The sequence below is a fragment of the Saccostrea cucullata genome, unplaced genomic scaffold (genome assembly GCF_032062105.1).
Source record: "Saccostrea cucullata isolate Sc308-1 unplaced genomic scaffold, CSIRO_AGI_Scuc_v1 ctg446, whole genome shotgun sequence".
NCBI classification, from domain to species: domain Eukaryota; kingdom Metazoa; phylum Mollusca; class Bivalvia; order Ostreida; family Ostreidae; genus Saccostrea; species Saccostrea cuccullata.
In genome coordinates this window covers 63,180-77,993 of record NW_026932574.1, presented here as the reverse complement: position 1 = coordinate 77,993, position 14,814 = coordinate 63,180, and the positions used below count along the sequence as shown (strand labels likewise).

The window sequence follows — 14,814 nt, the reverse complement described above, 5'->3', positions numbered from 1 at the left end:
TGTTTTATTTAAGAGAATTAATATGCATGCTTTGAGAAAGGGATAAAAAACTAATTAATACTATAATCATTTGATCAGAATTCTGTTTGGTTTGGAGCCAGATCTGTCCAACTTATGGGCCAGGCCAAAAGGGGCCAGGCCAGGTTTTATAGTATTCTGTGCTTTTACGGTAACATTGTAAATGTTTGAAAATACAACATATATCAGAATTTCAAAGGATATGAGGAATATAAATATTTCACTCTTGTGCAAAGAACGATGTATATAGATAGTTTTTATGTTAAAAAAAATGCCATTGGAAAATAATTATGAAATTTCATATTAATTCCAGTCCCATATTAAAAATAATATATATCAAAATGTTAAAAATATCAATATTATTGAATGTTCGTGTCCACATTGTTCAAGTGTGTTGTAAATTTGAGTTTCAGTATGTTTCCAAGGCCTGGGATTTTCTCGAGGCTCTGAAAGGAAAACAGAATTTAAAACATTAAGAATCTGTTAATCTTTAATATATTTTATTTTTTTAAGGAATTTTCTGAATGGCCTACATGTGCTTGGAAATTTTTTTCCTCTTATTTTTCCCTTTTGCCTCATTAGAGGAGAAGAAAAGAATTCCAAGTAATATTACTTAGCATACAATATCATTTCTTCAACAGAACCAATTTAGGTGAATTTCATACTGGGCAAAATTTGAAAAAAGGCAGAATAAAACAGGGCAAATGTAACCTTGTATACAAACATACCTTTATATCTTTGACAAATTTCTGCCATTTCTTTAATTTGGCATCCTCTTTCTCAGAATTGTCCTTTTGGAAGTCCATTATTGACAAAGCCACATGGAGGCTCTTTAAGTGCTTGCAGGATTCTGACAAAATTTTAAATTTCATTGAGTTTCTTTTAATAATTAATATGAAAAATTTTGAATTTTTTTATCCACTGTGGATTTTCTTCGTATGTCTCTTAATCAATAGGGGAATTATCCCCCCTGGTAAAAAATTGAACTGTCGGTTTTAGTGATGAAGAAAAAAAGAGTTTACTATACAAGTGGAGAATTTTTTTTTTTGGTTTAAAACAAATATGAAATATTATGTTACTTAATTTTATGATATTTAGTCAGGTAATGCAGAACAAGAGGCCCATGGGCCTTATAGGTCACCTGAGCATTATGCAACAACTTTCCAGTGATTGAATTTGATTCATGTTTTAATCCAGATGCTATGGCATTCACAATTTTGAAAGAGGCACCATTGATCATCATAACAATACACTTAGCAGTTGCTTTGTTTGTTTACTTAATACCCATACGCAGGGTAGGGGAACAAAAAATGCATTTCAACTAATCAGTAATATTCAGCAATAATCAGTAGTGCCCCTACCACACATGAACCCCTGACCCTTAGGCCTTGATATTTGATTAATACCAAGGAGCAGATTTCAAACCATTCATTCATTTTCAGTATATAAGTACAGCCCCCCCCCCTCTATGGTACCCCTGACCCTGGGGCCTTGAAATTCACAATTCTGGAAGATTAGGGCCCTTGTCCATCATAACTATATAGGTAGTTCATCTGCTTAATACCCTGGAGCAGAGAAGAAAATTTTCAAAGATTTAACGTATTTTCACTATATAATCTATAGAGTCCTGCCCTAACACCAGAACCCCTGACCCTGGGGCTATAAAATTCTCAATTTTGGAAGAGGCATTCTTGCTCATCATAACTATGTACTTAGTTAGTTTATTTAATTCCTAGGAGCAGAGAAGAAGATTTTCAAAGAATTCATGTATTTTCACTATATAATCAATAGAGTCCCACCCTAACACCAAAACCTCTGACCCTGGGGCCATAAAATTCCTAATTCTGGTAGAGGCACTCTTGCTCATCATAACTATGCACTTAGTTAGTTTATTTAATACCCAGGAGCAGAGAAGAAGATTTTCAAAGAATTCATGTATTTTCACTATATAATCTATATAGCCCCGTCCTAACTCCAGAACCCCTGGCCCTGGGGCCATAAAATTCATAATTTTGGTAGAGGCACTCTTGCTCATCATAACTATGCCCTTAGTTAGTTTATTTAATACCTAGGAGCAGAGAAGAAGATTTTCAAAGAATTCATGTATTTTCACTTTATACATGTAATCTATAGAGCCCCGCCCTAACACCAGAACCCCTGACCCTTGGGCCATAACATTCATAATTTTGGAAGAGGCACTCTTGCTCATCATAACTATGCACTTAGTTAGTTTATTTTATACCCAGGAGCAGAGAAGAAGATTTTCAAAGAATTCATGTATTTTCACGATATAATCAATAGAGTCCCACCCTAACACCAAAACCCCTGACCCTGGGGCCATAAAATTCACAATTTTGGTAGAGGCACTCTTGCTCATCATAACTATGCACTTAGTTAGTTTATTTATAATGCATTTTCACTACCTATTTATTTAGCCCCGCCCTAGCACTAGAACCCCTGACCCCAGGGCCATGAATTACACAATTTTGGTAGAGGACTCATTGCTGATTACAATCATGCAAACAGTTTGACTGCTTGATGTCCAGGAGTAAAGAAGAAGATTTTTAAAGACTGCATTAATTTTAGTGGTTTTGGCCCCACCCCTCAGGCCCCAGGGGGGGGCAGGGATCATGAAATTCATAATTTTTGTTCCCCTTCACCCATAGATGCTTTGTGCCAAATTTGGTTGAAATTGGTTCACTGTGGTTGCAGAGAAGAAGCTGAAAATGTTCAAATGTTAACGCACAATGCACGACGCGAACGAAAACGGATAGCAATAGGTCACCTCAGTTTACTCAGGTGACCTAAAAAAATCAATCTGAAGCTATTGTAGACAGGAAGATGAGTTACAAAGTGGAAAGTACATGTACTTAGAAAATAGTAAAATAAAAATAAAATAATTGTCAGAATTCACAGGGAATTGGGTCAGATTAGACACTTTTTACTATAAAACATTCAACATTAAATTTATTGTGCAAAATTCATGGTTAAAATTTTGTCAGTAACTTTATTTTTGATGAATCTTATTGAGGATGCAATATATTTCATTTTACATATAATTAATATTTTTGCTAAGACAGTAATTAGAATCTGTGTACACTGTAATAACAATTGACCCACTGTAGAAATGCTTGAGAGCGTCAGCGGTGATGGGTGTGTGTACAAATGACAGAGTCAGAAGCTGTTTCAGTCCCAGCCTACAGATGGCGACAGCTGTATCTGATGTCACTTCCTGGCAGTGATGGAGCTCCAGCTCCTGTAGTCTCTGACAGGACTTAGCTAATGTAAATAGTTAAAAAAAAAAGATTATTATGGACCACAGATTTTGTAATATGGTAATTTCTAATTATAGCTCCTTCTCTGATGTCTCTCTTTATAGTAGATTTTGTTACTAATCTGTCATTAGATGTAGAGTCAAACCTTGTTAATTCTCTCAAACTTGACTGGGAAAAAAACTTTTAGATATCCGAGGATTTGAAATTATCTTAGTATAGGTGAAATAGAACTGTACATGATGTATGTTGATGTTAATTTTTTTTTTACCTATTTTGAACATTCACATTAAAAGTAATCAAGTAAAATAGACAAAGATAATTTGCAGACAGTTTACCAATGAGCACAAGTCCATTGATGTCTATCTTGGATCCACCAATGCTTAAAATTTCAAGGTCACAGCAAAACTGAGACACAATCTGCAGGCATTTGTTGGAAAACTTTTCTTCATTTTCACTGCAACAGCATAAATAAATTAGGGTTAAATTTTCATGCAGAAATAAAGATTGCATCAGAAATCTAAAATTTGTTAAATTGGTACATGATACCATGGAAAAATGGGTGAAATCTTGAGGGTTGTGATATTCCCACACCCAGCTCCCAAGGCGTACATAACGTCAGGTCCCAGGGGGAATAAATCTGACAAGTACTCCACGCTTTGAAGCATTCGACTATAACAGCTGACCAACCAAATACTCCTGAAATAGTAATATAACTCAACATTAGAAAAATTTTTTTCACTATTGTCTACAGTGAAACCTCAATATCTCAAACTCAAAAGGACTGTCAAAAAACTCCAGAGTGAAGATGTCTTACTTATCTGTCAGTAGAGCACCACAGCTAATTATTGAGATGGACTTGAGAGAGGACTCGCACACCTGTAGAAGTCGCTCTAATCCTGGCTCTAAACTCCCTCTGATCATGAACAAAATAATGGACATTATAAATTGAAATCTCATCATAGTACTTTTTCACCATACCAGGAGAAAGTACATATTTTTACAGTGAAATTTGACTGATTTGGATTTGGTATATTCAGAAATCTTGTCTAATACTATGGAAACTTTTAGTCCCTTTCAGTTGTTTCAACTGTTCAAAATGTTAACTAATCCGGAATATTGCTTAATCCAGCCAATTTCTTTGGAACCAGATTAGACAAGTCTTACTGTTTTATCAAAGGTCACAATGAAGAATTTTACATTTCTTTACCTGATGGAACTCTGATAAACATCATCTGCTTCTGTTTGCCATTGATTTCTTGGAGAAAGATCTGCCAAGAGTGTAGAAAAGAATGAACAATACTGAGGGTAATGAAAATCAAGAATTCATAAATATCAGATAAAGTTACATAGAATGAACTTACTCCTCAAAGTCAGTTGTTCCATGGAGCTACACCAGTTTGATAAACTGATGAGAAACTGAATTTAGAAAAGAAAAATACATAAATTCAAAATATTATGAGAGTCAATAATTATAAATTCAAGTTCACAAGTTTTTTGACAGTTCTCCTGTGTTCAAGTTATGAAAGATGACTGAATTCGGATGCCTTGCATACCTTGGATGAACACTTCCTGTTTTCCAGAACCACCCGTTTCCATAGTGACCGGTTGCGACTGACCTTTTTCCATTCTCTACAGACCTGAGCCACCACCAGGAGAGATTCCGTGTCCAGGAATCCAAAAATGTTCTGTAGGGCCCGTCTCCTCCTTCTGGTTTCCTCCCTGTGGTTTGTCAACACTCTGCTTCCTGTATAAAAAAATATCAGTAAGTGTTTCAATGTTTAAAAGATTTGAAATTTATCTGGGAAATTCTTTTGCAATTGATTCATAGAGCAAAATGAGATGAAGTTCCATAAAATCATTAAAAGTTCAACAATGAAGTAATTTCCCTTATCATAAGGCTTATGTTTTCTAGACAAGCCGGTACTTTTTCATACTGTCAAATTGTATATGTGTATTATCTGAATGTCAACTGGTATTTATTTTGCATTTTTACCTTCAGAGCTGCTGATGGTTACACTACAGCTGTCCAGTGTGGATAAATCATCCTCATCTTCTGTTTCCTGGGGCTCAGAGAAATCAGGGGCTTTGGCTTCAAAGGCAATGGAGAAGGGTTCAAAGTCTGATGTTGGAGATGCCATCTTGTGCTCTGCTCCAAATCTCTCTGATATTCCTTTTCTGAAGTCTCTTTACCAACTGCCTCATCTTTTTGAAGATATCCCAATGGTTCTTCAAGGCTATCCAAGTCTTTATCGGGATCATCCACCTTTTCTCCCTTTTCTTTTTCAGATGAGCTGTTCTTGAAGAAATTGCTGAAGTTAGAGCTCTGGTTGCTTATGTCAGCAACATGGGAATCAATGCTGAGGTCTGTCATAGCTGAGGTGTCGTCTGCTTCTTCTGTATGGTCACTAGAATGTTTGATTTCATGTGAAAAACTGATGGCATCAGGATCACAAAATGTTTCTGTATTATTTGATAACCTTTGCTTATTTTCTAAGCTCTGAGAACTATTTTCTTTGCATTTCATACTTTTGGAATTTGGTGTAGCACTTCTTGACTGAACACTATTCTTGTTTGACAAAACTTCTTCTTTACTGTAAGATTTCCCATGATAACTGGGTGGATTAGCTTCAGACTTGGAATGACTTATGGAAGAGGATGACTGAGAATGACCCTGTTTGTCATCACTTTTGCCAATTTTGCTATGGTCTGATTCAGAAAAATCTGAAAATGACATCTTTCTTTGTTCACAGTCACTGGAATTCTTGGCAAGATGTTTTGAATCATTTGCATCACTATTTGATTCAGAAGTTTGTATACTGTTCCAAGATTGGTTACTCAATTCATCTTCTGTCAAACTTTTTGCCAATAGCTTTGTCTCTTCATCAACCATTGATCTTCTATTAATGAGACTTTGATCTAAATCATTGTCTACTGTGCTTGCATTTTTACCTGACTTTGTACATGACAATTCTCCACTGGTATTGGAGTTGTATGTTTTTTGACTGTCATTTATATCAGTTTCATCTTTTATTTTTATTTTACTTTCAGTCTTTTCTGAACCAAGTTTTAATCTCTCAGGAGGCTGTTGAGCTAAAGCATCAATACTAGTGTGTGACTTGCTGGATATAGATGCTGAAGGGGTGTGCAAACAGTTATCAGTATTTGAAGATTGTCTTTCTTTGGAAATGTTAGCATTTGGGGTCCCTCTATCTTTGGAAATGTCAGAAGATGAAGAACTGTGAGCCCCTTGAAGTGTGTTAACATTGCCTTTCCCAGATCTCCCACTATTCTCTTCTTGCTGCTTATTAATTTTGTCTTCATTTGGTAATGATGGAGAGGAGTTGCCATCAAACAGAGTAGATCTTTTGCTGCTTTGTTCCCCAACTGAATAAGAAGCAACAGACTCTGATTTCTGATTAGAGGTATGTGTTTGACTACCAAAATGTGAATTTCTAGCAGAAGTTTTATCAGAAGAGGAAACAGAGCTAGAAATTTCCTTCATATAATGAAGATCATTTTCTGTAAGCTGTCTATCAAGCAACCATGTTTGTGTAGTAGAATCCTTGCAGACAGAAGTTCTGGGATAAAGTTCTGAAGCTGCTCTTTGGTTTAGGTTAGATAAACTAGAACTTAGCCTATTTCCAACATTTCTGGTGAATCTTTCTCTCTGGAAGGATGGTCCCCAAGACAAAGAAATGGGTGAATGGAAATTTCTATGAAAACGTGGAATGTCTTCATTTGTAATGTACCTCTTATACAGCCCTGGTGAAGACATTGTTCTTTGTGGTGGTTCCCCAAAGGGTAGAACAGAATGTAATGAATATTCTGGATGACCCTCTCTTTGTCTTGAATAGTTCTGTTGACTAAGAAATGTGTCTGATCTGGTAGACATTGGTAATCTGGTGGATGATTGTCTTGAATGCCATTTTGGATTTTCAGGTCTTCCTACTCTGGAAAAAATTGGAAGCCTAGGAAAAGACACTGCCATCTCTCTCTGAAGATCTGTGTTTACATCAGCTGTCAAGTCTTTCCATCTTTGAATGTCTTCATAATAATCATCTTCATCTGTATCATTGGCAAGAATATCATAACCTCTATTCTTAGGATTGAACCTGTGTTTGTGTGACCTTTTGAAACCCCCATAATGTGTGGGATCACTGTGTCCAGAAATTGTCTGAAAGTTCACTTGCTTTCTACCTGGTGGGTATGTGTGGAAAGAGACACTGCTTAATTCTGCATTTTCATTTTCTTCTGAGTGGTATCCCCCATTTCTATTGGTTTGATCTCTCACAGGAATGTCATCCAGCGAATCAGACTCATCCAAGAGTGCTCCCCCTTGAGTTGAGGAACTCTTCATTTCACTCCCATATGGACTAAATCTTCTGGATTCCATAAGTGAATTGTGGGATTGTTCATCTAGGCCCCATATAATACCATTTTCATCAACTTCTTTCTCAAATGAATCCTGTTTTTCCATGGGATCTGCAATATTTAATATTCATTTCTTTAATTTTTTATGTAAATTCAGTGAAACCTATTTACATGCACTAGTAAAATGGGAATGATTGATTGATTGTATGTTGTTTAACATCTCTCTGGAGAATTTTTCACCCATATGGAAACAAAATGGGAATGAAAATAAAGGTTGGGATTCACAATGAAATTGTTTACAGTGTCAGATTAGTTCAAGTATAATTATAATTTATAGTACTGATGTCAGTGATAGCAATTCAATTTAATAAAGCTTGATCTGCAATCTATGAATTCTATACATTGTATAAAAATAATCACTTACAGTCTTCTGAAAATGAGTTGACATCAGAAAGTGAATTATCAGCCATTTCCATTTCTTCACACGATTCTGACTCTGTACTGGTACCTAAAAATCAAGGAATACATCATAATTTTTAGAATTATTCTCTTTTCTATAATACTAGCCATCTAAATATACTCATGCATCATAGACGAACCTTGGAACGATGGTATGTCAGCCATCACCCCAATGCTCTTCATGGTCACTTTCTCCTTACTATTCTCCCTAGTTCTTTGCTTTGGATGACTCCCAGGATTAGATGATTTTGTAGAAGTATTCTTGGATTTTGTTTTTCTGTTATGTTTATCTTTAGAGCTACTAGGTTCTTTCTGACAATTAAGCTTTTGTCTTGGCTGAATTTCTTTGAATTCAGTGTGACTTGTTGTATAAGTGTCAGAGGTCTGTTCTTCATGGGTTTTTTCTTGGCTTAGGGTCTTTTGGGTAAGCTGATTCGTGGATTGATTTTGATCAGGGTTTTCTTGGGTATTCTGAAACATTAAAGAAAACTAAATTTCTTTGTTAAATTTGTTCTTTGTTGAATTTTTGTAGGCTAACAAAGTACTGGTTTTCTGTGGAATCATAAGATTTTGTGGTACTTGGCTCAATTTTTGCGGACTTTGTGGGTACCTCTTCTCCAAAAATTAAAATCTTTCATGAATTAATAAATGAAGGTTACAAAGTTATATTTCTTTACATACAAGAGAATATACATGTACAAAATTACATCACCACAAACCTGTAAAATTTAAGCAATCTATGAAGATTGGCTCCCACAATTTTAATGATTCAATACTATTAGCTAAGTTTAAAACTTAATTTTGAAATTGTGACTCATAAAACCATGCAAAAGTTTGAGCATGCACCAGTTACCAGTGTATTGATAAATTATCTATAATAAGCCACATAAATCTTTTAAATTACAAGCATTTCCAAATTAGGAAAAACATTATGTGATAACAAAAATAAAAAAAGAAAATAAACTCAAACCCTACCCATAATAAAGATGTTGTGCATGTGAAACCAAAACAAGCTACCACAGTGAATTATCTAGGGGTGTGTGAACACATTCTGTGTCTACCCACAAGATCACTTTTAGTTTCTCGGTGTGGCTCCATTTTGATGGGTTGACCTGTCTTTCTGTTAAAAGGTATGTAAACCACTTTTGGATCACTTCCACAGATTTGGTGAAGTTCATCTGGAAGCTTGTTAAAAGATTCCACACTGATTTTCTCCAACTCGGAGTCATCCATGACCTCACTGTACAAAACAGAATCCGGATCCATCCAACCATGTCTCTGTGAAACATAGGATTGGTTAGAATCAGCTCTCTGAAACTGTTGTCTCCTGTCTGGAAACTTTGCAGTTGGCAAGGGAGAGTACTCTGTAGAATCTTCATCAGGGGACATAACTCCTGTGTCATTAGAGGACTGGTGTTGTAATGCTCTAAAAGATTCTGATTCCTTTGGCTGATGTGCTCTGTTTCTTCTTTTTGGGACTGGCTTCCTGCTATTTCTTTGAGCTACAGGTTTGATATCTTCTTCAGTGGTATTTTCAGAATCTCTCTGATATAGATGTTCTTTGCTGTGATTGGATGCTGGTGCTGTGAAGGATTTCTGCCAGGGTTCAACTGTAGCCTCAACAAGATGTCTGGCCAGAGAGGAGTGTACAGTTGATGATCCAAGTGTAGAGTTTGCTGTTATTTGATTGGATTTAGGCATTCTGAAAGATTTTGCATTATATCTTATCCATGAGTTTCATCAAAAAGTGTAAAATCAATATTAGATTAAAGAGATTGTAGAAGTACTCTCTGCAGCATCTTCATTGTCGGAGTGTAATATAGAGAGAAATTATCCATTTCTTACCTAGAATGCTGCTGTCTTTGATTTTCTATTACAATCTGAACATCCTAAAAAATGGAACATTTGTTTAACATTGCAACTTGCTGACTTCAGAAATACGTAAAAGTATTATCATTTTACAAACAGCGTGACAATTTGCTCAATGATGGGGCCTGCTAAAACGTTGTGTGCAGGTTATCATTTTACTCATCAATTGGATCAATGAAATCAATACTAATTTGCATATGAAACTCAGAATACAACAATCCCTGATAATACTGGCCAATCATATTGAAGGGTTGTTTACCAGTAAGGCATTTGTATTTTGTAGTCACCAGCAACACGTGGTCAGTCGAAGCTCGTTTCGTTTCCTGTTTTAAAAAAAGCATGTATTTATATTTGTTGTGATTTGACCGGGTGGGTTTTTGAATAAGTATAAGAAAATTTGAAGAATGGAATTAGTAAGGCTACTCTTCTTCTGTTGTACTATGTACCTAACTCTATCAATATCATCATTATAGGAAGTAAAACTTGCTTTGTCTGTTCACATGTAATTGTTGTTTATTCAACACGATTGGTCACTATTATCAGTGGTATTGCTGTGTTCTGTGTTTCATATGCAAAGTATTATTGATTCTATTGAAATCAAACATCCAATCGATGAAAGAATGATAATCAGCATACAAAATTTTAGCACGCCCTATCAAGCAAACTGTCATGCTTTTAAAACGAAAATATTTGATATTTTAACAGCATAGCATACACTAACACTAGTATGATATAAATATACAAAACATTGGCACTAACTGGAGAAATGCATGTCAACAAACAGATCATGAACATGTATTTACCACAGGGATCAGTAACATTCTTTATTACACACTTAGTAATAAATACAGGTTTTTTGCATATGCGATATGGCTTTTATAAGCCCTGCAGGGCTGATATATTTGCGGGGCTGATATGTATCAGCCCTGCAAATCCATATCAGCCCTGCAGGGCTGATAATTGTGAAAATCACACCCTTAGTAAATTAAACCACAATAACAGTACTTGTGATCATACACAATTTTTGGTGGGTTCATATTCTCTTAATTTTAACTTTTTGAAAATAAGGTTAATCTTAATTTACAAATACATGTAATACTATAGATTATTTTCAAATAATATATCAAGTGCATTGAAATAGAAGTAGAAACAAACCCAAATCGTATGAAACATTAAACTGTGTACATGCATGATTATTTACTTATTTTCTTCTCAACTGAATGTGTTCTGTATTTTATTACTAAGTATGTAATAAATATAATAAAACATACCCTTTTCCACAGGGTCCTGTATCAGCCCTCGACCAATATCAGCCCTTTCCCCTCTCTGAGGCCTGGACTTTGACAGGATGTGATATGGAAAAGGGTATGTATTATTCTCTATATATTTGATTTTTACGTAATTACTATATATGCATACAAAAACAAATTTAGTATTTGAAGTGATAACGTAAGATCAAAGTCTGCTTCTGGCCCCAGTGGTATTTACCCTCTCTGGTACATCAGCTGATTGGTGGGTGGTTTTCCTGGCCTCTCTCCTCATCATGTCCAGCTCCCTCTCAGCTCGGTCAGCTCGATCAATCAGCTCACTGATAAACTCCTCCAGCTTCTTACGAGCTACTGTCTCTTTCTCTGCAGTAGTGTTGATAAACTTCTTTAAGGATTCCAGCTCCCTGGATTCAGGGATAAAGCATTTTAAAAGATCTTGATCACATTACACATTTTATTGTTAAAGATTATTTTTTTTAATATGAAATAAGCTTTTATACTTTAGAATGTATTTTTTACAATCTGAGCTAGAAAAAAATACTAGAAGCCAGTCAGGCTAAAAAGTGTGACTTACCTCTCTTTTTCTTCCAAATGAACTTGCCTCTCCTCAAGTACAGATTGTAGTTTGCTTAATTCTAAATTATTTACATGTTGTGCTGGAGTTATGTCCCTTTGAATGTGTTCATCAGAATTCTGAAGAGTTATATCCCCTTGATTATGCACCTCCTGTTCATGATCCTTAATTGTCCCATTCCTGTTTAGAGAGCTGAGAGCCTCAGTCCTATTATTTCCTTCTGAGGCCTGGACTTTGACAGGCGCTTGCTTTACTGTCTGCAGTAGCTTGTCCCTCTCTGCTGTCACCCTCCCCAGTTCCTGCTTTATGGAGGAGATGACCCCCTCTTTCTCTATTAGGACCCTCCTCATGGCCTGGCTGTGACTGTCAGCTTGTTCTGTCAGAAGCTGGGATTCACTCACTAAATTCTCTTGCACCTATGAAGATGTGTGTTTCTTAGTGAATAGATTTTGTAACCATATGAAAAAAATCTAGGTCTACCTTTGTAACTCACAAGTTAAAATCATAAGTAGTTTGCTCAGTTTTCATAATTTTATTCAGACATTACTTTTTGGGGATGGGATGATAATTGTTTAAATTCATTTATTTATTTTTTAAATTCCTGGTTCAACTGGGGTTTTTCCTGTGATCTACGTATACAGGGCATACATTTGACTAGCCTTATCTTGTTTCTCCTACCTTCTTTATCCTGAAGAGTTCACTCTCAGCCTGGTGAAGCTTACTGTCCTTGCTTTGTATGACTTTCTCTAATTTCTGATTTCCCCTCTCTGCTGCTTCATACAGCTTCATACTCTCATCCATTAAGTCAGACTGCTCAGTTCTAAGAAAGAATGTCTTTCTCAAAGATACAGTAAATGTAGTCTTTCAAGGGGCATAATTCTTCAGATTATATCAAAATTTCTATTAAATTTATAAGGAAAAAATTATATTGTTGATTTCTTAGATTGCCACTTATATATGCCTTATATGAACTTTAAGTACAATGGGACAAATTTCCACATAAAAATTAATACCATGCATGTACATTGCATAAATTAAACCTCACTGGGAAAAAAAAAGCAGTTCTACAGTATTCAAAAGAGTTATTCCCCTTGAAAATAGCCACATTCTAAATATCAAAACAAATTTCAACTGAAAAATACTCCAGATAAGAAAATGAATGAAAGTAGATAAGAACAATAAAATTCTTCACCTGATTTTAAGCAGTTCATTATTGACCAGTCTGAGCTGCCTCTCTTTGGAATCAAGTGTTTGTTTTAACATTGTATTGTCTCTATCAGTTGCCGTCAATAACTCCTCAACATCCCTCACCAAAGTCTCCTTATCCAATTCCAGTTGATGAACACGATCCTTTGTCACTAACAGCTCATTGTCTTTCCGTCTGATGCTCTCCTCAGTTTTGGCCCTCAGGGCCTTTAATTGGCCCTCCACGGAGTGTAAAACATCATCCCTTCTCTCAAGTTCCAATACAAGCCTCTCATTTTTGATCTCACTTTGTTGAAGCATCTCTTGTGTTTCTCTCATTAATTTCTGTCGTTCTCTCTGCAAACATTGAAGTGTTGTGTTAGCCTGACTTAACTGCTCTTCCCTGTTGTCTAGATTTGAGACAAGATCATTGATAACTCCTCTCTGATCTTGGAATCGCTTCTCGGCAGACTTTTCTAGATTTTCCAGGACACTGTCAATATTATACAAAGCCTCCTCAGCCCTCCATTGCCGACTTCTAGACGACATTAACTTGTGATGTAAATTATGGATCGTGCCCGATTCATCCATTTTCTCCCTCTCGCCATTCTTCAGTCTCATTTTGTTCCTCCTTTCAGCTTCCTTGGCTGCTTGGAGTTCACTCTCAAGTATCCTGGCATCTTCCTTGAAGCTCTGAAGCAGAGGGGAAGATCTTCCATCTAAGGATCCACTCTTGGAAGAAGGTGGCTCCTCTCTCAGAAATCCCTTATTATTGATAGAGGTGTTTTGTTTAGTTTTTACAGATTTGGCATCGAAGACCTGTGTCCTTGTGTGAGGTCTTACATATCCCACTTGATAAGAATGATTTTTCTCCAAATGGAGACGTAAATCGGAGAGGGAGGAAAATTTCCTCTCATCTCTACACTTCGGACACCTATAAGGGATGATGTCATTCAAGTAGTCTAGATCATTCACTTCATTTTCCATCTTCGTATTATGAACTGGTACCTCTGGATCTTGCCTGTAAAATAGAAATAATGTCTGAAGAATTGGCAAAATGGCTCAAAAGGCAGTGTTTCTGAATGGTTTTCTAATCGAATAATATGGTTCAATGCCTGGAAAGTTTCATATGACACCTTTAATAAGGTCCTGGAAAGTTAACAACTTAATAGCTTTGTCCATACATTTTGTGTTGAATATCTCCCTAATAACATTTCTGTTTCGCCATTTTCCAGGTGCGCTATCACACAATCTGAGCTCTAAAGCTCAAAATTAATCTTAACTAAAGAATCAGTTATTGACAGATCTATGTATTATGCAAATAGTTCTCAATGTGATGGATTTTAAAGCTTATTGCCTGAAAACATTGTCTACTATAAACTGAGAAACATTTGTTGCACATTATATAGATTACATAATTTTTAGACTTACCTGAACTTCTTTGAAAAATTCCATATTTCATAAACTCAAGGAAAAAGAATTAATAGCTTTCCTAACATAATTTCTCCCAAAATCTAAAAACAAAATCTTACTCATCCTATGACCATGGATCATCGAGCAGGATAAGACCATGCAGAAAAGAAGTCAATAATGTTGCAGCAGGTGTGAATGCAAAATCATCCCATCTGTTACCTGCCGTTAGGCCTTCTTGTATCCAATTCTCCTTATATGCTTTGTGGTCTTCACAATCTAAATGCAACACCAGTTATCCCTAACCTTTGTTTATGAAATATATGACATCAAATTTCTTGGTCAGAAATTGACAAGATGGGTGAAATTCATAAAAGCTTTGTAC

The 14,814-nt window shown here is 35.8% G+C and overlaps 1 protein-coding gene across 1 annotated transcript; it reads right to left on the bottom strand.

The window, feature by feature from the left end:
• Positions 1-290: 290 nt before the first annotated feature.
• Positions 291-14,133, bottom strand: LOC134235449 (uncharacterized). Its single transcript, XM_062717586.1, is given in 19 exon segments — positions 291-464; positions 747-868; positions 3,139-3,297; positions 3,629-3,747; positions 3,840-3,989; positions 4,108-4,206; positions 4,501-4,561; positions 4,655-4,709; positions 4,847-5,037; positions 5,287-5,436; positions 5,439-7,775; positions 8,089-8,172; positions 8,264-8,594; positions 9,153-9,825; positions 9,969-10,012; positions 11,481-11,664; positions 11,835-12,250; positions 12,513-12,654; positions 13,027-14,133. Coding segments are annotated over 19 exon segments (6,384 nt in total). The 5' UTR covers positions 14,007-14,133; the 3' UTR covers positions 291-377.
• Positions 14,134-14,814: the final 681 nt, after the last annotated feature.